The 25,072-nt window shown below is 36.8% G+C and overlaps 1 protein-coding gene across 1 annotated transcript in view; it reads right to left on the bottom strand.

Annotated features, from left to right (window-relative positions):
• The window catches only part of WDPCP (WD repeat containing planar cell polarity effector), a 345,410-nt gene that overhangs the window by 192,944 nt on the left and 127,394 nt on the right, over window positions 1–25,072 (bottom strand). Inside the window, exon 12 of the mRNA XM_080831550.1 lies at window positions 13,432–13,495. Within this exon, the coding sequence (XP_080687676.1) occupies window positions 13,432–13,495 (64 nt within the window). The remainder of the gene's footprint in view (window positions 1–13,431; window positions 13,496–25,072) is intronic.

Genomic DNA, 25,072 nt, shown 5'->3' with positions numbered 1-25,072 from the left:
AGCAGGTATAAAACCCCTCTATATAAAAACAGTGCCAAAGAAGCAATTTTTATGTCAACTTGATCACCAAGCAAGTGCCTAGGAGTGGCAGATGTAAGCCACACTACAGAAATCATGCCAATGAAAGACAAACTACCCAATAGTGTCATGCCAAGGGAAGGCACAGATGGCTGGAGAGCAGCAGCTATAGGTCTTTTTATAGCATTATCAAATGGCACACACTTGACATTCCAACTGGTCCTGTGCCAATGGCCAAGGTAATTAGGGATGCCAACATGAGAATCTTCAGAAGGCATACTCATCTTCATGCTATCCAACATGGGGCCAGAGAAGCAATCTTGGGTGGCAAATGAGTAGTCTCATGCCACAGTAATAATTAGGTTGGAGAGGTTACCTGAATTTTCAAAAGCAGAATAAGATCACAAGGACACAATATTAAAAGCAGCATTTCTGTGACCAACAGAAACAGACTCCCAAACCACACAGCTTCCACCTAGAAAAACATGGACAATAAAGAGTCTAGAGTTGTGACAGCAGTGAAAATTTTTTTCCTTAAAAAATTTTTAAGCAATTTCAGAGTCACAGAGAAGTTTCAAATATAGGACAAAGATTTTTTCCTTCTGAATTATTTGACAGGAAGTTGCCAACACACTCCTCAATGCTTTAGTGTTTATTTTCTACTACTTAGGACATTCTCCTATGTAACCACAATCAAATCATCAAAATCATAAGGTTAAAACTGATAACATTCCAGCTTGAATCACTGAAATTGCACCAACTGTTCCAGTAAAGTTCTTCATATCAAAAAGTCAATTTCTTTTTTTTTTTTAAAGGTCAATTTCTTGACAAATTTAGTTGTTATGTCTCTTTAACACTCCTTTAGTATACATTAGTTCTTTAGTCTTTCTTTCATTCACATGAACTTGGCATTTTTGGGGGGGGGCTAGTATAGGTTAGTTTTTATAATGTCCCTCAATTTGGGTTCAACTGATGTTTCCTCAGAATTAGATGCCAGTTATGCCCTTTTTTGCAGGAATATCACAGAATGGCTATTGTGTTCTTATTGTAGTATATAAGGTAGCAAATTATTTTGATTTGTTCCATTACTGATGATGGCATTTTGATCACTTAATTAACATGGTATCTACCAGCCTTCACTGTAAAGTTCCCTTTGTAAACAACACATACTTTGTGGGGAAATATTTTGAGACAGTGTAAATACCCTGTATCTCAGGAAACTTTTACAGTTACAGCATCCATTAATTATTCTTGCCTGACTTCACTATGACTATAACATCTGCCAAATTGTGATTTTTCTCAATCATTCCTTTTACATTTATTAGTTGGGTTTATTTATTTACTTAAGTACTTACGTGTATCAATATGGACTCAATGGCAATTTATTTAATATAACTGATTATAATCATCCCACATATTTTGATAAAATTCAATTCAAAATATTTCCTAAATTCTCTTATGATTTCTTCTTTGACCCATGAGACTTTTAGAGAAATACTGCTTAATATGCAAATAGTTGGGAACTTTGTTGACATTTGAATCTTACTGAGTTGTAATTTAATTCTTTTGGTGTCATAGTTCACTCTTCTAAAGTGTACTGTGCTTTATTTTATGGACCAGCATATAATCTGTTTAGTGAATATCCCATCTGCATCTGAAAAGAATGTGTTTTTGTTTGTTTTGTCAGAGAGAGAGAGAGAAAGTGCACGCACAAGCAGGGGGAGCAGCAGGCAGAGGGTGAAGCAGACTGCCCGCTTAGCAAGGAGCCTAATGCTGAACTCAATCCCAGGACCTTGGGATTGTCACCTGAACTGAAGGCAGATGCTTAACTGACTAACCCACCGAAGCATCCCAAGAATATGCATTCTAAAGTTGTTGAATATAGGTTTAAAAAATATCAAGTCAACTTGGTGGATAGGTTCATATATTCTGTATCTTTATGGATTTTTCATACTACTTAGTCTGTGAATTACTGCGTTTGTCTATTTTCTTTTTTGGTTGTCATCTTTTGCTTCATATATTTGAAACTCAGTTATTTTGTATATAAACATTCAGAATTGTGTCTTCCTGCTGAATTTTAACATCATGAGTATTTCTTATGTCTTCTAATACTTCCTTTGTTCTGTAATCTACTCTGGTACTTATGCTTTGTGTATTGTATCTTTTTAAATGTGTGTCATAATAACTATAAAGTGTTTCTCTTACAGACAGAATATAAGTAGGTCTTGCTTTCTATTGAGTCTGACAATCTCAGACTTAAAAAAAATTCAATCTGCATTTTAACTGGAGTGTCCAGTTAATTTTAATTCAATATAATTACAAGTGTTTAGATTTAAGTATACCATCTTGCTATTTTCTTTTTTTTAATTTTTTTTAAAAGATTTTATTTATTTGACAGAGAGAAACACAGTGAGAAAGGGAACACAAGCAGACAGAATGGGAGAAGGAGAAGCAGGTCTCCCGCCGAGCAGGTAGCCCGATGCGGGGCTTGAACCCAGGACCCTGGGATGATGACCTGAGCCAAAGGCAGACGCTTAATGACTGAGCCACCCAGGCACCCCATCCATCTTGCTATTTTCTATTTTCCTTCCTGTCCTACCCTCTTTTGTGTTGAGTATTTTAAATGTCTTTTTAAATGCCTTTTTCTTTTTAAACTGCATATCTATTTAAGTTTTTGAGAAAATTGTCTAGGCACTACAATACACAGTGTTAACTACTTATCACAGTCTGCTTAGAATTAATATTGTACCACTTTCGGTGAAAGGTATGAAACTTAAAATGGTATGATTACATTTTACCACCCCCATGAGGTTATGATGTTACTGTCATTCATTTCACATCACATGTTATAAATACCACAATGAATTATTATTTTGCTTTAGACAATTATTTTTTAAAGAAATTTTTACATGAGGAGAAAATATTTTTACTACTAATCCATATTTACCACTGCCAGAGCTCTTCATTCTTTTCTGTAGACCATGTTTCCATGTCTAATATTTGTTCTGCCTGAAGAATCTCCTTTAATTTTTCTTATAGAGCAGGTCTCCTGAGTTGGTGCTATCTCAGCTTTCATTTATTCAAAAGTATCTTTATTTTACTATTTTAAGATAATTTTCACTGGATATAAAATTTTGTATTGTGAGGGTTTTTTTTTTTTGTACACTAAAGATGTCATTATATTATCTTTTGGCATCACTTTTCTGTTGAGAGGTCAGCCATAATTCATAATAGTTGGTTCTGCTATGTCCTTTGTGTTTGTTTATTTTCTGGGTATTTTTTAGATTTTTCTCTTCATCATTGTTTTTCAGTAGTTTGGATAAGTTGTGCCAAGATGTGATGTGCCTGAGTATTGTTTTGTCTATCTGGAGTTCACTGAGCTTCCATGTATTTTAGACCACCTGATCTGGTTTCACAAATTACTGAGCCTTTATTAATTTTTATAATATTTTTCCTTCCTTTTATTAAAATTGGATGATTTCTACTGATTTGTCTTGATGTCCTTCTATGGATCCTTTATTATATTGTCAGTCTTTTAGGGAACTATCCAGGAAATTCTTCATTTCAGATTTTACATTTTTTAGTTCTACAATTTCTTGTGCCCCTTTAAATAATGATTTTTCTTTTCTCTGCTAAGAATCCCTATATATTCAATCATAATGCTTATCTTGTCCTTTAAAGTACTTGAACTTACTTATAACAGTTGCTCCAAAGTTTTTTTCCTCTCCTTTCAGTATCTGGGTCCTCTCAGGATCTGTTATCATTAGCTCCTTTTCCTCTTCATTATACATCACATTTTCCTGCTTCTCACACACCTAATAATGTGTTACTGTGTGTTGTACATAGGGGACATTACATTTTAAAGAGTTGAGGTAATATTGTCTTTCTTTTAAAGGATGTTGATTTTTATACTAGCAGGGTGTTAATTAGTGGTGGATTCTTTTGAACTTGTTCAGTTAGGTTTTGTGATTTTTAAAGGCAAATCTCTGTTTTGTACGTAGTCCTGGGATGGTCTTTATTTTCAAACATGGCATTTCTGTGGTTTCATATAAATGCCCAGTGACGTTGCTTCACTTTGATCCAGAATTCCACTACCTCTCAGCATTATGCAGTCTTTCATTTATTTATTTATTTTAAGATTTTATTTATTTATTTGTCAGAAAGAGAGCACAAGCGGGGTGGGGGGGAGGGGGGCAGAGGGAAAAGCAAGCTCTCCGCTGAGCAAGAAGCCCCCAACGAGGGACTTGAGCCCAGGACCCTGGGATCATGACCTGAGCCAAAGGCAGATGCTTAACTGAGCCACTCAGGCATCCCAGCAGCCTCTCCATTTAGCTCTCAGTCTCAAAGAAGTGACTCTTTGGTAAGCTTTGTGTACTTGTGGCTTAGCCTTCCATCAAGGACCTATAGGAGTCACCTTGCAGACTTCTGGGTCCCCACTCTTCACAAAGATTTTTCCATTCTGGCATGTTGCCCCACAAATTCTAGATCACTCACCATCTCCGAATTCTGAACTCCTATCTTTGGCTCTCCAGGTGAGTGACATTACTGGTCTCTGCTCTGGAAATTATATAGAAAGCCATCTGTGTATTCCCTATTTTTTAAGAAGCAAAGTCTTGCAGGACATATTGTCCAATGCTTAAATATAGTTGTCTTATATTTTGTTCAATTTTATAGTAGTTTACAGTAGGAGGGCATGTATGGTGAAAACCAATTTGTTCATTAGCTGGAAGTGGAAAATCCTCTTTCCTTACCAGCAATATTTTAAAACAGTTGAGCCAATATTGATTAAATAATTATTCCTTTTTGCTTGGGTTTTGGTAGCAAACAACCCTGAACTAACAGGGGTCAATGAGAAACTAATTTTTTTTTTAAAGGACAGGAAATTGGGTGCATGGGTGACTCAGTCATTAAGTGTCTGGCTTCGGCTCAGGTCATGATCCCAGGGTACTGGGATTGAGCCTGCATCAGGCTCCCTGCTCAGTGGGAAGCCTTCTTCTCCCTCTCCCACTGCCCCTACTTGTGTTCCCTCTTTCCCTGTGTCTCTGTCAAATAAATAAACATAAAATAAAAATAAAGGACAGGAAACTGGGGACAGACACTTAAAGTGTTATACCTATCCAGTTCAAATGACACTCTAAAAATACTCTTCGTGTCTCCCAAGATCTAGATGGGTTCTCAAAGAGCACACTCAAAAGTCCTGGAAGATCTATCAATGTCATGTTTGGCATATACCACAGCTATCCCTAAGAAAACTATCGTTAAACATGTGGAAGTATTCTTTCCTGGACACATTCATGAGACATAGGGAAATGGGCACTGGTGTTATTTTTCTGTGATCCCTTCTATATTCACTGTATACTTCCTTTTATTACAGATTAAGAGCTCTTAACCTGGATGAATAGTACTTTAAATAAACCAGGGTTCTGTAAATCATTTAAGCTAGATCAGGTGTCATTTTGCAATAAACTTTCTTACAGATAACTTTTGATAAAGAATACAGAAATAAAGAATAAATAAAGAAAAATAAAGAAATAAACTTTCTTACAGATAACTTTTGGTAAAGAATAAAAGGAAAAGAATAGTTTTTTGAACCTAGTTATGGGGAGTCATCAAGTCATAAATCACTGAACTTTGGGAAACTTCCAAATTTTTAGTTTATATAAGTAGTTTGGCATAAATGGAAATAGTGTGAACTTTAGAGTCAAACACATCTGAATTTGACTCATAATTTTTAATTTTCCTTATAATCAGTTTTATCAAATATAAATAGGTATAATAATTCTATTGGTTAGGATTATTATGAAAATTTAATAAAATTGATAAAATGGTATAATATATGCTATATATTAACATATATATTATATCATTATATAAGGCATTATCTGGTATAAGACCTTTGCAGATGCTCTAGAAAAGTTAACTGCTTTAATTTTGTGAGATGTAAAGATTTTGTTGCTGATAATCATAAAGCACTTATCATGCTCTCAAGAAAGACAGACTATAAATTTAAGAAAGCATAAACACAAATATTTTCTGCTATTATTAAAAGGAAAGATCTGCATAATTAACCTTATAAGATTAATATAATTCTTCAACTTGAAGGGCTGAAAATTTTTTTTTTCACTTTTTAAAAGGTAAGTTAAAGTTTAGGGGCACCTGGGTGGCTCAGTGGGTTAGGCCTCTGCCTTTGGCTCAGGTCATGATCTCAGGGTCCTGGGATCAAGCCCTGCATCGGGCTCTCTGCTCAGCAGGGAGCCTGCTTCCTCCCCCCTCTCTCTCTGTGCCTGCCTCTCTGCCTACTTGTGACCTCTGTCTGTCTGTCAAATAAATGAATAAAATCTTAAAAAAAAAAAATAAAAGGTAAGTTAAAGTTTAAAAAACTTAGCTTTTCTTTCTTTTCTTTCTTTCTTTTTTTTGGGGGGGGGTGCTTTTACTGTAACTGAAAAATAAATTCCAGTATATACAAACATAAAATTTCATTTGTTCCATTTTGGGCATAAAATTGATGATATGTCATGCTTTAAAGTAGAATTTGTGACATTTAAGGCTCTTAGTGATTAATAGTTCAAACATAATAGCACACTGGAGGGGGTTATCCAGAATTGGAAAGCAGCTAGTGCCAATTTTAACACTTCACTCACCTAAAAATATTCTGCAGAATTTCTGATTCCAGTTACCCAGATAAGGATATATCAGAAAACTACTCTTGCTGAGAGCAACTAGAACAGCTGGATAAAATAATTTTTAAAATTCTGTTTGAAGATATTGGAGAACTACCAAGACAGTGAATATTTGAAGGACCAAGATTCTAGACAGAAGTAAAGCCCAGAGAGGTAAGCCTGACATTTGGTGCTGCTTTTGCTTTTCAAAGCATTTGCCAATATGTAATTGGCGGCCAAGAGGGTGAGAAACTTAACAGAAAGTAGTGTTTGAGAAGCTGAGAAACTGCACAGAGCTTTAGGTAGAGTCAATGGGCTAAGGCTACAAAGTTATACTTCAGGGTCTGCTAAAGGGCAGGGCTTCCAACTAGATTCCTGCAGTGCTTCACTCTTGATGTAAGTATAAAGTAGAAATAAACTGGCTCTTAGACTGAAACTCATCTTCAAATAAACTCAATCCCAGAACAGATTAAGGTATCATTTAAACCCTACCCTAACTATCTGCCAGAAGAAAAAGTAAATTCTTTCTGGAGGAAAACAACATTATACAAAACCTCAAATTATCACTGTATTTTAAAAATTCTATATCCAACATTAAATAAAAAAAGAACAAAGAGATAAGACCAAAGACCCCAAAAGCAGAACAAAAAGATCCACCAAAAGGACTGTAGTCAAAAGAAAAAAATTAGAGGAAAAATGTAAGTAATAAGCAAATAGGAGGGAAAAATGGAATAATATAGTTAACATAATAAAGGGCAAGGGTGGTTAGATAAAAGGACATAGAATACATGAGACAAACAGAAAAGAAAGAGGGTAGGACAAACGGTTGTTATTTATAATTCAATTAAATAATCCAATTAAAAGACAAAGGTGACAGTTGATTAGAAATATATAATTATATGTTACTTATAGGAGATACAACTTAAATATAAGGAGACATGCATATATGATGTATAAAGCAAATACAAACCAAATAAAACTGTGTGTAGGTATGGTTTGAGGTGAAGCAGGTTTTAAGGCAAGAAGCATTATTAGAAAATAGAAAAATGTTTCATAATGATGAAGGCTCAATATACCAAGAAAATATGACAATTCTAAATTGGCATGCACCTAATTACAATGTTAAAACAAATAAAATAAAAAAAAATAAAACAAATAAAAAAGACAAGTCCACAATTATAGTGGAAAATTTTAAAACACCAGTCACAGTGAGGATATAGAAGAACTGAAAAACATAACAAATCTGATCTTATATAGAACACTGCATTCAACAACTGTAAACTGTAGACTGCACATTCTCTTCAGTGCACATGGAAATCTTACCATTGACCATATAATGAGCCACAACGGAATTTCAGTAAGTTTCAAAGGGTTGATGTAATACAGAATAGGTTAAGGGGGGTGTGTGTCTTTCTAGAAAATGTTTTATTGTTTGAAATTAGGAAATACACTTTTAAGAAACCTAGAGCAAAGAAGAATTCCCAACAGAAATGTTAGAAATATCTTGAGCTGAATGATAATGAAAAATAGACACATAAAATTGTCAGAATGCAATCAAAGCCATGCTTAAATGGAAATTATACCCTTGAATGCATACATTAGGAAACAGAAACTGAAAAATCCATGCCTTAAGCATCTATCACAAGTTAGAATAAGAACAACACATTTAAACAAACTTGGAAGACTTACACTATTGGATATAAATATTTATAAAGTAATTAAGGCAGTTTGGTATTGGAGCAAGGACAGAGTCTAGTAGTAGACCTGCACATATATGTGGGCACTTGATTGGCTTATTTTTATTGAATTATAGTTGACATACAGTATTACATTATTTGAAGGTAAACAACATAGTGGTTCAACAAATCTATACATTATATAATGCTTACCATGGTAAGTGTAGTTATCATTTCTCAACACACACAGTTATTGCAATATTATTGACTATATTCCCTATGCTGTACTTTTCATCTCCCTAACTTATTTTATACGTACACGGTTGTACCTCTTAACCCCCTCACCTACTTTGCCCATCCCCCATACCCTTCTACTTTGATGAACATATTTTGTTCTCTTTATTTATGAGCCTCTTTCTGTTTCTCTTTTGTGTCTGTTCATTTGTTTTTATTTTTAGCTTCCACATATAAGTGAAATCATATTGTATTTGTCTTTCTCTGCCTGACTTATTTCACTTAGCATAATACCCTCTGGGTCCATCCATGTTGTCACAAATGACAAGATTTCATTCTTTTTAATGGCTAATATTCCATTTTGTGTGTGTGTGTGTTGTGTATCACATCTTTATCCGTTCATCTATGGATGGACATTTGGTTTGCTTCCATATCTTGTCTTATTGTAAATAATGTTGCAACAGGGGTGCCTGGGTGGCTCAGTTGGTTGAGTGACTGCCTTCGGCTCAGGTCATGATCCCAGAGTCCTGGGATCGAGTCCCACATCAGGCTCCCAGCTCCATGGGGAGTCTGCTTCTCCCTCTGACCTCCCCTCTCATGCTCTTTCACCCTGTCTCTCTCTCTCTCAAATAAATAAATAAAATCTTTAAAAAAAATAATGTTGCAACAAACATAGGGGTGCAACATATCTTTTCGAATTAGTGTTTTCATTTACTGGGTAAATATCCAGTAGCAAAATTATTGGACCATATGGTATTTCTATTTTTAATTTTTAAAGGAACCTCCATACTGTTTTCCACAGTGGCTGCAGTAATTTACATTCTCACCAACATTCTCCAGATCCTTGCCACCACTTGTTATTTTTGTTAATATTTTAAAATAATTTTTATATCCAACGTGGGGCTCAAACTCACAACTCCAAGATCAAGAGTTGCACACTGCACAGACTAAGCCAGTCAGGTGCCCCTGCCACTTGTTATTTCTTGTCACTTTGTACTAGCTATTCTGACTGGTGTGAGGTGCTATCTCATTATGACTTTGATGTGCATTTCTGTGGGAACCTCATTTATGACAAAGGTGACCCTGTAAAGCAGCAAACAAAGGACAATTCTGTCAATAAATGGTCACAGGTCAACTGGATATACATATGATAGAAATCAATTTTGAGCTATATCCTCTTAAAAATCAACAGAGGTGGACTATAGGTTTGAATGGTAACATTAAAATAATACAAATTCTGGAAGATAAAAAGAAGTTTTGGGGCACCTGGCTGGCTTAGTCTGTAGAGCATGCAACTCTTTTGATTTGGGGGGGGGTTGACTTTGAGCTCCATGCTGGGTGTAGAGATTACTTAAAAATAAAACCTTAAAAAAAAAAAAAAAAAGCATTTTTAAGATCTTGGGGTAGTAAAAGATTTTTAAAACACAGCACAAAGAGCACTAACCGGCCCCTGGCAACTATCAGTTTACTCTCTATTTCTGTGAAATTAGCTTTTATTTATTTAAGATTCTGTATATAACTGATACCATACAGTATTTGTCTTTCTCTATCTGGCTTATTTTCCTTAGTGTAATGCCCTTCAGGTTCATCAATGATATAGCAAATGGCAAGATTCCCTTCATCTGTCAGTTAACACTTAGTTTTTTTATATCTTAGCTATTGTGAATAATGCTGCAGTAGACATGGGTAGATACTTCTTCAAGATACTGATTTTGTTTCCTTTGGATATTTACCCAGAGGTGGAATTGTTAGATCATGTAGTAGTTTTATTTTTAATTTTTTGAGGAACCTCCATATTGTTTTTCCACAGTGGCTGCACGAATTTATACTCCCACTAACAGTGAACAAGGGTTCCCTTTTCCCCACATTTTTGTCCACCATTATAATACCTTTTTTGATAAAAGACATCCTAACAGGTATGAGGTGTTAACAGATTGTGGTTTTGATTTGCATTTCCCAGGTGATTAGTGATGTTGAATACCTTTTCATGTACCTGTTGGACAACTGCATGTCTTCTTTGGAAAAATGTCTTTTCAGGTCCTTTGTTCATTTTTTAATTGAATAATTTTATTTCTTTTGTTACTGATTTCTATTAGTTCCTCATATAGTTTGGATATTAACTCCTTATCAGATATATGATTTTTCAAATATTTTCTCCCATTCGTAGATTGCCTTTTCATTATTTTGACTATTTCATTTACTGTGCAGAAGCTTTTAGTTTGACACAGTCCCATTTATTTTATTTTCTTTGTATTTTTAAAAATTTTTAAGTTAACATATAATGTATTATTAACCCCAGGGGTACAGGTCTGTGAATTGTCAGGCTTACATACTTCACAGCACTCACCATAGTACATACCCTCCCCAGTGTCCATAACCCAACCACCGTCTCCCTACCACCCTACCCCTGGCAACCCTCAGTTTGTTTTGTGAGATTAAGAGTCTCTTATGGTTTGTCTCTCTCCCAATCCCATCCTTTTTTTTTTTTTTTTAATGTGGGGCTTGAACCCATGACCACAAGATCAAGATCTGAGCCAAGATCAAGATAAGATGCTCAACTGACTGAATCACCCAGACACCCCTAGTCCCACTTATATTTTAGTTTTTGTGCCTATGCTTTTGTTGTCTTATAAAAACAAAACAGACACAGAAAAAACATCGCCAAGACCAGTGTAAAAGAGCTTTTTCTTGATGTTTTCTTCTAGAAGTTTTATGGTTTCAGGTCTTACATTTAAGTCTTCAATTCATTTTTAGTTAGTTTTTGTGAGTGATATAAGGTCCAGGTTCATTCTTTTGCATGTGCATAGCCAATTTGCCTACCACTACTTATTGAAAAGACTATTCTATCCTGTTGTATGGTCTTTGTCAAAGACTAGCTGACCTGTAAATATGGATTCATTTCTGGGCCCCTTATTCTGTTCCATTTATCCATATGCCTGTTTTTATCCCACTACCACCCATAAAATAGAATACAATATAAACATTGAAGAAATGATAGACTTATGTTTACCAATATGGAAAACTATATTGCTGAATGAAAAAACTCAAGTTATAAACAAAAAGTACAGTATACACACACAAACACACACACATATTCACACACAGAGGTATTTTAAAGGATGTGCATTTCTAGACTAGAAGATTTCAAGTGGATTTTACTTTTTTCCTCTATACTTTATGATATTGTTTACTTTCTATTATAGTATTATTTATTCTTACAATCAAAATATTCTATTTTCATCTAAAGTCTTGATGAATCATCTTGATTTTGCTTACAAAATATCCCCTCCTTTACATTCGTATAATTCAGGCCCTGTTTAAGGTCTTCATTATTTTTTACATAGCCATGTAATAACAATAGTTGCTCTGTCTTAACAGTTGTAACACATTGTATCTGTGTACTATTTACCAGTTTACAAAGTCTTTCAGTACATTGTCCTTAGACCCAAAAACAACCTTGCAAGTAAAGAAATATGAAGAAAAGCTACCTTTACTGGAGTGAATAGAGGCAGAGGTGAAAAAGTAGAGATAAAGTCAGTGAGATCAAAAAATCGAAAAAGTGTTTTAACTCCTGAACTGTGATGTCAACATGCATTGATATTGGCCAAATAGTAAAACCTTCCCTCAATATATGAAAATGCCTGTTCAATTTGACAGAACAAAATACAAAATACAGATGCTAAATAACAGAAGGTTCATACTTTTGAATTAATTAGAAAGGTTTTCTTCATGATCAATGAAAGTGCAATTTAAATGAATGATGCAAAGCTAGAATTCAAACAACAAACTCATTCCAAAGACAAGTGACCTAAAGCCAAGAACCCATTTTAACATCTAAAGCATCAATGCTTAAACTACAAAAATGTCTTCATTGTGCAGAATATCCACGTAAAAGAGCCTTCCAGAATTTTTTTTGTTTTTAAGAAGCTTTTGCTTTATTGTTTCTTTGACGACAGTGAAGTTTCTGTGGAACAGAATATGCTAGGAAACCAGAAAAGGAACACCACCTTCATCTGATCTCACTGTGACATTGTGGTAAAAGATCTTGTAAGAAACTGATACAGAGCACAGAGATCTGTAAGAAACTGCCAATTTTACTGCTGTTAGCTAATAAATGGGAGGATTAAAGTGTATGTGAATTTATAATCCCCTGGATCTACTTTGCCCTGTGGTTACTTTAAAAATACAAGTGAGAACATCCATAATTTGTTACTTCACACTAAAATCTAAGGGACAGGGCGCCTGGGTGGCTCAGTTGGTTGAGCGGCTGCCTTCGGCTCAGGTCATGATCCCGGACTTCCAGGATCGAGTCCCGCATAGGGTCCTGGCTCCTTGGGGAGTCTGCTTCTTCCTCTGACCTTCTCCTCTCTCATGTTCTCTCTCACTCATTCTCTCTCAAATAAATAAATAAAATCTTTAAAAAAAAAAAATCTAAGGGACAAACTAAGCACATTCAAAATCTATCGTACATATTTTGCCTTATGTCCTACCTGCTGTAGCTGTACTTTAGAGGATGGATTAAAAAGACATTTAAGCTTATTAGATAGAAAGGTGTCATCCCCTCACATCAAAGTACATGAAGAGAAAAGTTCAAGAATTATAAATTCTTAGAAAACATAAAATATCCTTTGGGCTCTGGCAAGGAAAATGTCAACAAGTCAAAAGAGACTAGATGGCTATTGACCAGTTTCATGAAGGGAAAGCTGCAAGCCAAGATGGAATAATGCTTTCTCACCATGTGTCTAAGGCACAAATGACACTAATCCTTTTTAATGGTCACAAAAGCTGACAACTTACTCAGCCTTAGAACTGAAGGGACAAAATCATCTCTGGGAATGACTCACCATAAACAGGTCACGAGCACCAATGTCAACAGCTAACAGAAATGCCTTTTCAAATCTCTGGTACCTATATGGAAGGAAAGAAATGTTATATGTTAGTTGTGAACAAAACCATAAAAGGAGAGAGTTGCTAGTTTAATGTATTTATGTGTTATTGTTTTTCGTTCTTCTGATGGGGAAAAGTATTTTCAAACAGTAGGGAATTTGCCTGTTGGGATTTCTATGTGAAATGTTATTGCACTTATGAGGAGCTGAGGCAAAGAGCCTATAGAGGCCTTCAATGCAACTTTCAGGGATAAGTAGAACCCAGAGCAGATGCTGCTGAGTATAGGGAAAGGCTGGCTTAGGAAATAGGTCTCTCATAACTTTTAAATTTATTGTGTTTTGTAAGAGAAAAGTATAAGGATATGGAAAATGTAGCAGGATAAAGGTAACAAATGAAATAATTACACTTTGGTGTTTCTTAGGTAAAAGGTGAGAAGTCAAATGTATTATTACAAAAGTTATATTTGTGAGTTTTGGGGAAAAAAAACACTCTAAGCTATTCTAAAGCGACAGTAAGTGGTTTCCAAATATTTTAAAGTATTTTCTAAATATGTGAAGTAATACTTGTCTACTCTTTTTTCACAATCATACCCTCTTTCCCTGAAGTATAACTTCAATAACTCTTTATGGTGAAAGTTTCACTTTATGCTAAGATACATGAAAACTACTGTTTAAATTAATTACTTTTACAGAAAGTTTAAGATTTTGAGAGTAAAGCATGTCACGACCACATTTTTTTTTTTAAGATTTTATTCATTTATTTGACAGAGAGAGATCACAAGCAGGCAGAGAGGCAGGCAGAGAGAGAGGGGGAAGCAGGCTCCCCGCTGAGCAGAGAGCCCGATGTGGGGCTCGATCCCAGGACCCTGAGATCATGGACCTGAGCCAAAGGCAGCGGCTTAACCCACTGAACCACCCAGGCACCCCAACGATCACATATTTTTTGCACAGAGGTTTAGAAGGTTGTTGTTTGTTTTTGTTTTTGTTTTTGTTTTATCTGAATGCTGAGATTTACACAGATATAACTGTGAGGTTTTTCTGGTTCCAGAAACAAGCAGTTAAGTAACCAAGTTGTTCCCTGTTCTCTGTTTCATATTGTGAAATATAACAGTGTAAAATATAAATACTTCAACTAAAACATATGAGAAATATGGAATATTGGTTATTAACAGATTATATAAACTTTTATTAATAAAATAGTTGTAAGTAAAGTCCAACACAAAATTAATGACTATTATCCCCAATCTCCTCCTTTGCCCTTCTTACTAGCCTCTCCAGTATTTACTTGAACTTCTTTCAACTATGGAAGATCAGAAAGTAATTGCGTTTATTTTTGTTCCAGGAAGCTTACTGACTGATTCATTGTATATTCACTGGAGGTAGGATGTAAAGAGAATGAGGACAGAGGATTATAACAAGTTGTACTACTTGTTCATACAATAACTGCTATTTTGCATATGATCCCACTACACTGAAAATTTTCTGGCAATAGTAATCGTCCACCTTCTAACGATCAAACAAATGGTAAGTTCTCCTCTTGCGTGCCCTTCTGGCCACATCTAAACGTATAAATTTCCCTTCCTTTAACCCCCCCCCCCATTCCTTCCATTTGGAGATGCCATTCTTTTGTTTTCCAATTTCTGGCATTTCATCTTCTTAGTCTCCTTTCCTAGTTGTTTTTTCCTTGGACTACTCCATGAAGTTGATGTGTTATTGTACTCTTTTATTTACACTCACTACTCTAGTCTCCCCACTAATCTTACCCACTCCATGGCATTGATAATTATATCAGTGACTCACAAATCTCTAGGATCCCTATCTTTCCTGAGCCCAAAACTCTTATTCCTAGGTACCTTGAATTTAAAATGTCTAACATGTTCATTGATACATCAAGTTGGCAATCATATACAGGATAAATTAAAATTGGAGAGAGTGAAATTAAGAGGGGCAAGATAGGATGTATCTTCCTTCTAGGTGAGAGGTAATGAAGGGCACTATGATTAAATGAAAGAATAGGGATTGGTATCTGGCAGTATGATCAACCAGAAATACCAAAGGGAGCTCCCAACTAGACTGCCTATAAAACACACATTAAAGTACATCACAGAATTCTAAAAAAATAAGAAAATCTCTCCAAGGTCCCCCTAGCCTCAATCAAAAAATAGTAACCAAATTAAATCCCTTCATTAAAACTAGAGTAAAGATTCCTGAATAGAAAGCAAATACTGGGGGTTAGGGAGAGGTACTACTCCTCTAAGGGCCATCACATTCAAGTGACTGAGCCCTGAGTAAGTCTCAAGGTAAAGGTGCCAAACCCAAGACTTCTGATTAAACCAGGAGTTAAAATAGTCCCAGGATATAGTGCACCTAACTTTGGCATTAAAAAAAATTCATGTCTGGATTAAAGCAGTTTTTTTAAAGTAGGCTCTGTGACCCCAAGACCTACAGTCCCATAATCTACCAACTGAGCCAGCCAGGTACCCCTGGATTAAGAATTTTTTATAGAAATCCCCAGGATTACCATCAATTAGAATAAAACAAATACGAGCTCACAATAAGAAACTACCAAATGCAGAGGCGCCTAGATGGCTCAGTTGGTTATGTGTCTGATTCTTGATTTCAGCTAAGGTCATGATCTCAGGTCATGAGAGGGAGCCCTGCATCAGACTCCCTGCAGGGAGTCTGCTTGGGATTCTCTTTCTATCCTTCTGCCCTTCTCCTTGCTTGTGTGCTCTCTCTAAAATAAGTAAATCTTAAAAAAAAAAAAAAATCACCAAATGCACAAGAAAACAAGCTACTATGATGGAAAATAATTTCACAGGTTGTTTTTCCTTGTGGTATCTTACAGTCATATATGCTTTCTTTATCCCTTTTTAAAACGTTTTTATTTAAATTCAATTTAATTAATACATACTGTATTATTAGTTTCAGAGGTAGAATTCAGTCATTCATCACTTACATACAACACCCAGTGCTCATTACTTCAAATGCCCTCCTTAATGTCCATCACCCAGTTACTCTACCCTCCCACAGACCTTCCCTCCAACAACCCTCAGTTTGTTCCCTATAGTTAAGAGTCTCCTATGGTTTGCCTCCCTGTTTTCCTCTAATTTTTTCCTTCCTCTCCCCTAGGGTCATCTGTTTTGTTTCTTCAATTCTACATATGAGTGAGATCATATGATAATTGTCTTTCCTCTGGCTTATTTCACTTAGCATTTCACTTATTCACTTAGCATTGGGATATTAACCTCTTATCATATATATGATTTGCAAATACTTTCGCTCATTCACTAGACTGCCCTTTTGTCCTGTTGATGCTTTCCTTTGCTGTGCAAAAGCTTTTTATTTTGGTGTAGTCCCAATAGTTTAACTTTTACTTCTCTTGCCTAAGGAGACATATGTACAATGTTTCTACAGCCTATGTTGAGAAATTTTACTATCTATGTTCACTTCAAGGAATTTTGTGGATTCAGATCTCACATTTAGGTCTTTAATCCACTTTGAGTTTATTTTTTGTGTATGGTCTAAGAAAGTCGTCCAGTTTCATTCTGCTGCATGTTGCTATCCAGTTTTTCCGGCACCATTTGTTGAAGAGACCGTCTTTTCCCCATTGTACATTCTTGTCTCCTTTGTTGTAGATTAATTGACCACAGAAGTATAGGTTTATTTCTGGGTTGTCTATTCTGTTCCATGGATCTATGTGCCCATTTTTGTGCCAGTACCATATTCTTTCGATTGCTACAGCTTTGTAGTATATCTAAAATCTGGGAATGTGGTACCTCCAGCTTTGTTCTTTCTCAAAATTGCTTTGGCTACTCAAGTTCTTTTGTGGTTCCATACAAATGTAAGGATTATTTGTTCTAGTTCTATGAATAGTACCATTGGAATTTTGATAAGGATTGCATTGAATGTGCAGATTGTTTGGGTAGTATGAACATTTTAACAATATTGGTTCTTCTACTCCATGAGCATAAAATATCTTTCCGTTTGTTCCATTTGCTTAATTTCTTTTATGAGTGTTTTATAGTTTTCAAAGTACAGGTCTTTCACCTCCTTGGTTAAGTTTATTTCTAGGAATTTTATTCTTTTTGGTGCAAATGTAAATTTTTTTTTCTTAATTTCTCTTTCTGCTATTTCATAATTAGTGTATAGAAATGTAACAGATCTTTGTATATGAATTTTTTATCCTGAAACTTTGCTGAATTCATTTATCAGGTCTAGTAGTTAATTGGTGGTCTTTAGAGTTTTCTATATTTGGTATCATGTTGTCTGCAAATAGTGGAAGTTTCATTTCTTCCTTACCCATTTGGATGCCTTTTATTTCACTTTCTTGTCTGATTGCTGCAGCTAGGACTTCGAGTACTAGGTTGAAAAAAGTGGTGAGAGTGGACATTCTTATCTTGTTCCTGATGTCAGAGAAACATATATGAAAAACCCACAACTAATATCATGAGTTGAGAGCTTTTCTTCTAAGATCAGATGTAGAATTCTTGATTCTTGGTTTTTCTCATACATTTTAAATGCCATCCACCACTTTCCGACCTCCAGGTTTCTAATGAAAAATAAGCTGTTAATATTACTGAGGATCCTGTCTACAGGATAAGTTGCTTTCTGCTTTACACTTTCAAAATTCTCTTTTTGGCTTCTGAATTTTGATTATAATGTGTTTTGATGTGGATCTTGCTGAATTGATTCTATTTGAATTTCATCATGTTTCTTGGATATGTAGATTCGTGCAGAATGCCATAATGCCTGTACCCCAGAAGTTGCTCAGGTTCTATTGATTTTTCTTCATTCTTTTTTTTCCTCTGCTCCTCTAACTTGATAATTGTCCTATTTTAACATTCACAGATTCTTCTGCCTGCTCAAATTTGTTGAGCCAATCTAGTGAATTTTTCATTTCAGCTATTATATTCTACAGATCAAATTTTTCTATTTAATTCCTTTCTATAATTTTGGTCTCTTTATTGCATTCTCTGTCTGGTAAGACATCACCCTTCTGGTTCATTGTCTGTGGTTTCCTTTAGCTCTTTGAGCTCATTTAAGCTCATAGTTGATATAAAGTCATTGTCTAATAAGCCCAAAGCTTGGGCTTCCCTGGGATGCTGCTGACTTTATTTTTTCTTCCTGTGAATGGGCCATACTTGCCTGCTTCTTTGTATGCCTTTCCATATACATTTTCTGAAATTAGACATTTTGAATATCATAATGTGATTAACTCTGGAAATCAGATTCTTCCCCTCTCGAGGTTTTTCTGTGCTATTGAGAGCACTCATCCAGTTGTTTACTGATATTCCCAAACTGTTTTTGCAAGGCCTATATTCTTTGTCATGTGTGATCACCAACATCTGTTTCATTATCTCAGCAATCAGTCAAATATATTTTTTTAATATTTTATTTATTTATTTGACAGAGAGAGATCACAAGTAGGCAGAGAGGCAGGCAGAGAGAGAGAGAGGGAAGCAGGCTCCCCGCTGAGCAGATAGCCCGATGAGGGGCTCAATCCCAGGACCCTGAGATCATGACCCAAGCTGAAGGCAGAGGCTTAACCCACTGAGCCACCCAGGTGCTCCTCAGCCAGATATTTTTAAAACTCCTGACAGATGACCAGATAGAACTTTTTTTTCAAAATCCTGAAGCAACAAACAACTCTCCCAGTCTTTGTAGACTGGCTTGGAGTTAGGACACTCCTTTATTGCTTAGCCAAATTACCTACATACAATTCTGTCTTAGCCTTTCCTGCTTGCTTATGCAGAGCCCAAGGTCTTCCTTGAGACTTAGGTCCAGAGGTTCAGGTCTTACTGAGCATGTAACCAGTTTTAGGCATGTGTCTTGTACCTGAGATTCCCTGGTATATATGGTAGCCCTTCAAGGACTTTATGCCCCAAATATTTTCTCCTCAGTCTTCTCTTCCCCAAATCTGTTGGTCCAACTGCTGCTTTCCCCATTCTCCATCTCTTGCCTGAGACAGCTATGCATGTTATATATCTTTAAATGCTTTTCACATATGTGAATATTTTTGTAAGAGTTGCTGTTCTGGCCTGTTGGAGGCAAAACAAAACCAAGCCTCTGCACTGGTCCCTCTGGAAACCAAAGACTGGTCAAAATGCAAAATGCATAACCACAGTGTTTTAGAACAAGGTCCATCATGGCCATTTGGCACCAGCTAGGTAACACCAGAAATGCTGACCACTGTCTTCATGGCCACTGTCATACTAGGGAATGGGGGACAGCAGATAAACAAAAATACCTTTTGAATTTCTGAGAATCAGCACAATATTTAACATCCCCTGTCTTTATTAAGTACTCTGATTGTTATAAGTTTTTAAATTAGATTCTAGAGTTTAAGTTAATTCTGCCAGTTTCGTTTGCTTAATGATTGCTTCAGTGGAAGGACTGATTCTTGGAGCTCCCTACTCTGCTGTTTTCATGTCATCTCTCCCACTTCTATTTATAGAACTCAATGTGGCACTCATGAGAATATCTCTCTCAGTTCTCCTATTGCAGGAAGTATAACTGACTGACAGCCCCAGCTGCTGCATTTTGAAATGTATCATTGTGTTTTCCCATTAAGGCTACACTTTCCACAAGCTGCTCCTGGGTAGTGACTGTGGGCAGTTGAGATATTAAGTTGAGATCCTGAGATACCATTCCTGAGTGACATGGGATTCCTCAGATGGGCAACATGCTTGATGACTTCTGAACTCAGAAAGCCTTAGAACTTTCTTTAGAACTGTTCTGCGGTGTACTTTGGTGGGTTGTGGAGGCTGTGGATAGGCACTACTTACTAAGTAGACAATGGAATAGGCTGATGACTACCAAGTTATATTTATGCCCTAAGGAAGCATAATGAGAGACTGAGTGCTCTTTTCATTTCTTTCCTTTTTCTGAGTGTTATTTTTTAACAGTTACTAGCCAGGGAGCCACTTTACTAGCTTACAGAGGTCCTTATCTTCTGCATTTGAAAAGCAGACATAGCTGACAGATAGGAGACCTAACTGTTAGAGTCATAGAATTCTAGAGACATTTGGATGTACCACCAAGGCAGGGGAGTCTACTTTTGGGTCAATGCCCTGTTTAAAAACACATGGGATCCTGATATCTGGGATGGGTACATGTGGATATATGCCTTTGATAGTGTTGACGGTGCAGACCTCCTGAATCTAAGCTAGCAATTCCACTGCGGTAGAAGATTCTGTAGAGAACTCTCCCCACAATCCAACAAATATTCCCTACCCTCAGGAAATGCTCCTACCCCTCTCCTGGATGCTAGCCTGATAACTGGGGTTAAAACTCAGCACAGTCCAGGTGGGAACATGATAGATATGATAAACTAGGAGACCACACACTTAAAGAGTTGCAAGATTTAGCCAGCATGTGCCAGTAAAAAAACAGGATGTGGAATGGAAGATAGGATAAATAAGAATTCATTAATGTGGGGAGCACTCTTTCAGGATATGGAATTTAACATCCTATCAAGGACTCCAGGCTGCTGGGATAAATTGCTAGTGGAATGGCTTTTAAAAGCCTGGGGAAAAAACCAACCACAACAACCCACAATGGCCAATACTCAATGAAGTGGAAATGCCTGGAGATGGCAAACAGTCCAAAAAGACAGAAAGTAGATAGTAGTGAGGGAGAGGTTGAATACTACTTGTAGTCATGAGATGCAATTCAGTGACAATGGATAGAGTTTTATCTTACTAACTTCCCTTTTATATCTCCAGTTTCCACAGAGTAGTTGCTCTCTGGATCTATTTGAAAAAGAGATCTGTACATTGGTATTCATGAGAATGCACCTCTGAGACCTCTGACTTCAGCAAACAAAATGGATCAATAGCTTTGGCTATTGTGATGTGAAATTCATCGCTGCACCTACAATGAGGCTACATTCCCCCAAGCTGTACCCAGCCAATGAATGAAGCAGGGCTTCACAGGCAGGTCCATTCCTGGGAGACATGGACCTGTCTAGTCATTGTCTTTTGCCTAGCCTTGTGGAGTCTCACTCTATGCATTAATTAATTATCATAGCTGACAGAAGAAGGCCTCAGAAATATCTTCAATAAATATCACAACCCCATCAACAATAGCAAAGTATCATTTATTAAGATCTTCTCTATACTAGCTACTATTCTAAGTACTTGCTATGTATTAACTGATGTAATCTTCATAAAACCCTATCAGATTGGTACTATCATTATATTCCATTTAATAATGAGAAAACTCAAGCACAGAGAGATTAAGTAAAAGTTGCCATGCAAAATATAGAATACCCAGTTAAATTTGAGTTTCAGATGAATAATTTTTTATTTTTTTATTTGTTAAAGCTTCTATTTATTTGAGAGAGAGAGAGAGAGAAGGAGCAGGGGGCAGGGGCAACGGGAGAGGGAGCAGCAGACTCCCCACTGAGCAGGGAGCCCGGATGCAGGGCTCGATCCTAGGACCCTGGGATCATGACATGAGCTGAAGGCAGATGCTTAACCAACTGAGCCACGCAGGTGCCCTGAGTAATTCTTTAGTGTCCATATCCCATACAATATTTGGGACTTACCTATACTGGATAATTCTATATTACCTGAAATTCACAATTAACTGGGCATCTTTTATTTTTATTTGCTAAATAAGGCTGGCAACTTTAAACCTGCTCAAGGTCCCATTGCTACTTGTATAGCAATCTGGCTCCAAAACTTAAACCCTCTTCCATAACACCGCTCTAATACCAACAGAAGAGAATGAACTATGTGCTACAGGCTTATAGGTCCTTTTTTTTTTTTTTTTTTTTTAGATCAGGTCTGTGGTTCTTGGGTTTCTGAGTTCCAGATCAGAAATACCATGTGGTGAGAGGAGTAAGATGAAGGAGGAGTAGGAGACCTAAATTTCGTCAGGTCTCAGAAATTCAACTAGGTAGTTATCAAACCATTCTGAACACCTACAAACTGAACAGGAGAGTGAAGAAAAGAATAGCAACAATTCTAGGAACAGAAAAGTGACCACTTTCTGGAACGTAGGATGTGTGGAGAAGTGAATCTGAGGCTATACTCGGGAAGATAGACTGTCAGGGGAGGGGCCAGCTCCTGACAAATGGATGAACAGCAGAGCACAAAATCAGAACTTTTAGAAATCAGGTCCACTGAGGAATGGCACTCCAGTGTCTAAGTGGGGTGTGGATCCCTCGCTGGGACAGTGTGGTCTTAGGTCCCTTGGGGTCACAGAAAGAGAGGGGGTTCCTGAGTGTGGCAGAGCTTCCAGGTATCAGAGTGGGGAAACCGGCTGCAAAGACAGAGCCGAGGAGTGGGGTCTCAGCTTGGGGTTGCCATAAACTGTGATCGCTGGCACAGATGAGCCACTGCTCTTTGAGCAGGGACCTCTCTGGCAGATCCAGAGAACCGCTCTTCCTCTACCAGGAGGAGGGTCATGGGAGAACACTGCAGGAATCTGCTGGGTTTGGAGACTCCAAATGGGGCCATGTGCCAGAGACAGAAACAGTTGGTTATGTGCTGGGTGAGCATGGAGGGTGACCAGAGACCAGGGAGACGGGAGGGATTGACTGCTTTTCTCTGCGTGCGCACTGAGGAAGGGGGCCCCAAGCTCTCAGCCCCTCTGGGTCAGAGACTGGGAGGCCGCCATCTTCATTCTCCTCTCCCAAAGTTCTATGGGAAGCACTCAGGGAATAAAAGCTACACACTTAGCCTGGCCCCTGGCAAGGGAAGTGCAATTCCACCTCAGGCGAAGACATTTGAGAATGACTGCAACAGACCCCTCCCCAGAAGATAAGCAAGACATTCAGCCAAGACTAAGTTCACCGATCAAGGAGAACTGCAAAACTCCAGAGCTAGGAGATGACAGCACATAAAATTCATGGCTTTTTCCCCTTGAGTCTTTAGTCTTTAAAAGTTAAATTTTTAAATTTTATTTTTTTCTTATTCTATTTTTAAAAATTTTCCTCTTTCATATTTTAACCTTTTTTATCTATTTTATCTTATCAATAACTTTTAACAAATATTTTAAAATTTTCATTGTTATAGTCATATTCTATCCCTTCATTGTATTTAACCTTATTTTGTGTAGGCATATAAGTTTTTCTTTTTTTTAATTAAAAATTTTATTTATTTATTTATTTGACAGAGAGAATGAGAGCTCACAAGTAGGCAGAGAGGAAAGCAGAGAGAGAGGGGTAAGCAGGCTCTCTGCTGAGAAGAGAGCCCAATGTGGGGCTAGATCCCAGGACCCTAAGATCATGACCTGAACCGAAGACAGAGGCTTAAGCCTCTGAGCCACCCAGGCACTTCAAGTTTTTCTTTCTTTAAAATTTTGGGATAAGTTTATTCTAACAGATCGAAATATACCCTGAATCTAGCATATAGCTTTGTTCTAGTCTCCAGCCTAATTACATTCTCTTTTTTTCTTTTTTCAACCAACTTCTTATCAATTCCTTTTTAAATTTTCATCTTTACAGTCATATTCCATTACTTCGTCGTGTTTACCCTTATTTTTGGATATATATAAGTTTTTCTTTAAAATTTTGGGAGGCACTTTCTTCTAACAGACCAAAATACACCCAAAATCAACTATGTTGCTTTGTTCTATTTACCAATCTAATCTAATATACACATACAGATCTAATACATATGGGTCTCTATACATCTAGAGATCTAACCATATATATGTGTGTGTATATATGTATATGCATATATGTGTGTGTGTATATATATATTTCTTTCTCCTTTCTTCTCCCCACCCCCCCACCCCCAGTTTTTGGCCTCTTCTGATTTAGTTAGTGTAGACTTTCCTGGGGTCATTGCTACTCTTTCAGTATTTTGTTCTCTCATTCATCTATTCTTCTCTGGATAAAATGAGAAGGTGGCTTCAAAAAAAAAAAGAAAAAGGAATAAGAGGCAGTACCGATGGCTAGGGACCTAGTCAATATGGACATTAGTAATATGTCAGAAGATTCTAGTTGGGCTTGAAAAAAGCATAGAAGATACTAGAGAGTCCCTTTCTGGAAAAGTAAAAGAACTAAAATCTAACCAAGTTGAAATCAAAAAAGCTATTAATGAAGTGCAATAAAAAATGGAGGCTCTTCCTGCTAGGATAAATGAGGCAGAAGAGAGAATTAGTGATACAGAAGACCAAATGATGGAGAATAAAGAAGCTGAGAAAGAGATAAACAACTACTGGACCACGAGGGGAGAATTCGAGAGATAAGTGATACCATAAGATGAAACAGTATTAGAATAATTGGGATCCCAGAAAAAGAAGAAAGAGCGAGAGGGGCAGAAGTATATTGGGGCAGACTCTCATGATTAGTCTCCCCCTCCAATTTCCCCTCAAGGAAAAAAAAAAGTATATTGGAGCAAATTACAGCACAGAACTTCCCTAATTTGGTGGAGGGAACGAGCATCAAAATCCAGGAGGCACAGAGAACCGCCCCCCCCTTCAAAATCAATAGAAACAGGTCCACACCCCATCAATTAACAGTAAAACTTACAAGTCTCAGTGACAAAGAGAATCCTGAAAGCAGCTTGGGACAAGAGGTCTGTACATACAATGGCAGAAATACTAGATTGGCAGTGGACCTATCCACAGAGACCTGGGAGGC

This window comes from Martes martes, assembly GCF_963455335.1.
Source record: "Martes martes genome assembly, contig: scaffold_78, whole genome shotgun sequence".
Taxonomy (NCBI): Eukaryota; Metazoa; Chordata; class Mammalia; order Carnivora; family Mustelidae; genus Martes; species Martes martes.
The sequence above is the reverse complement of the archived record's forward strand: the minus strand, read 5'-3'. Positions and strand labels throughout refer to the sequence as shown.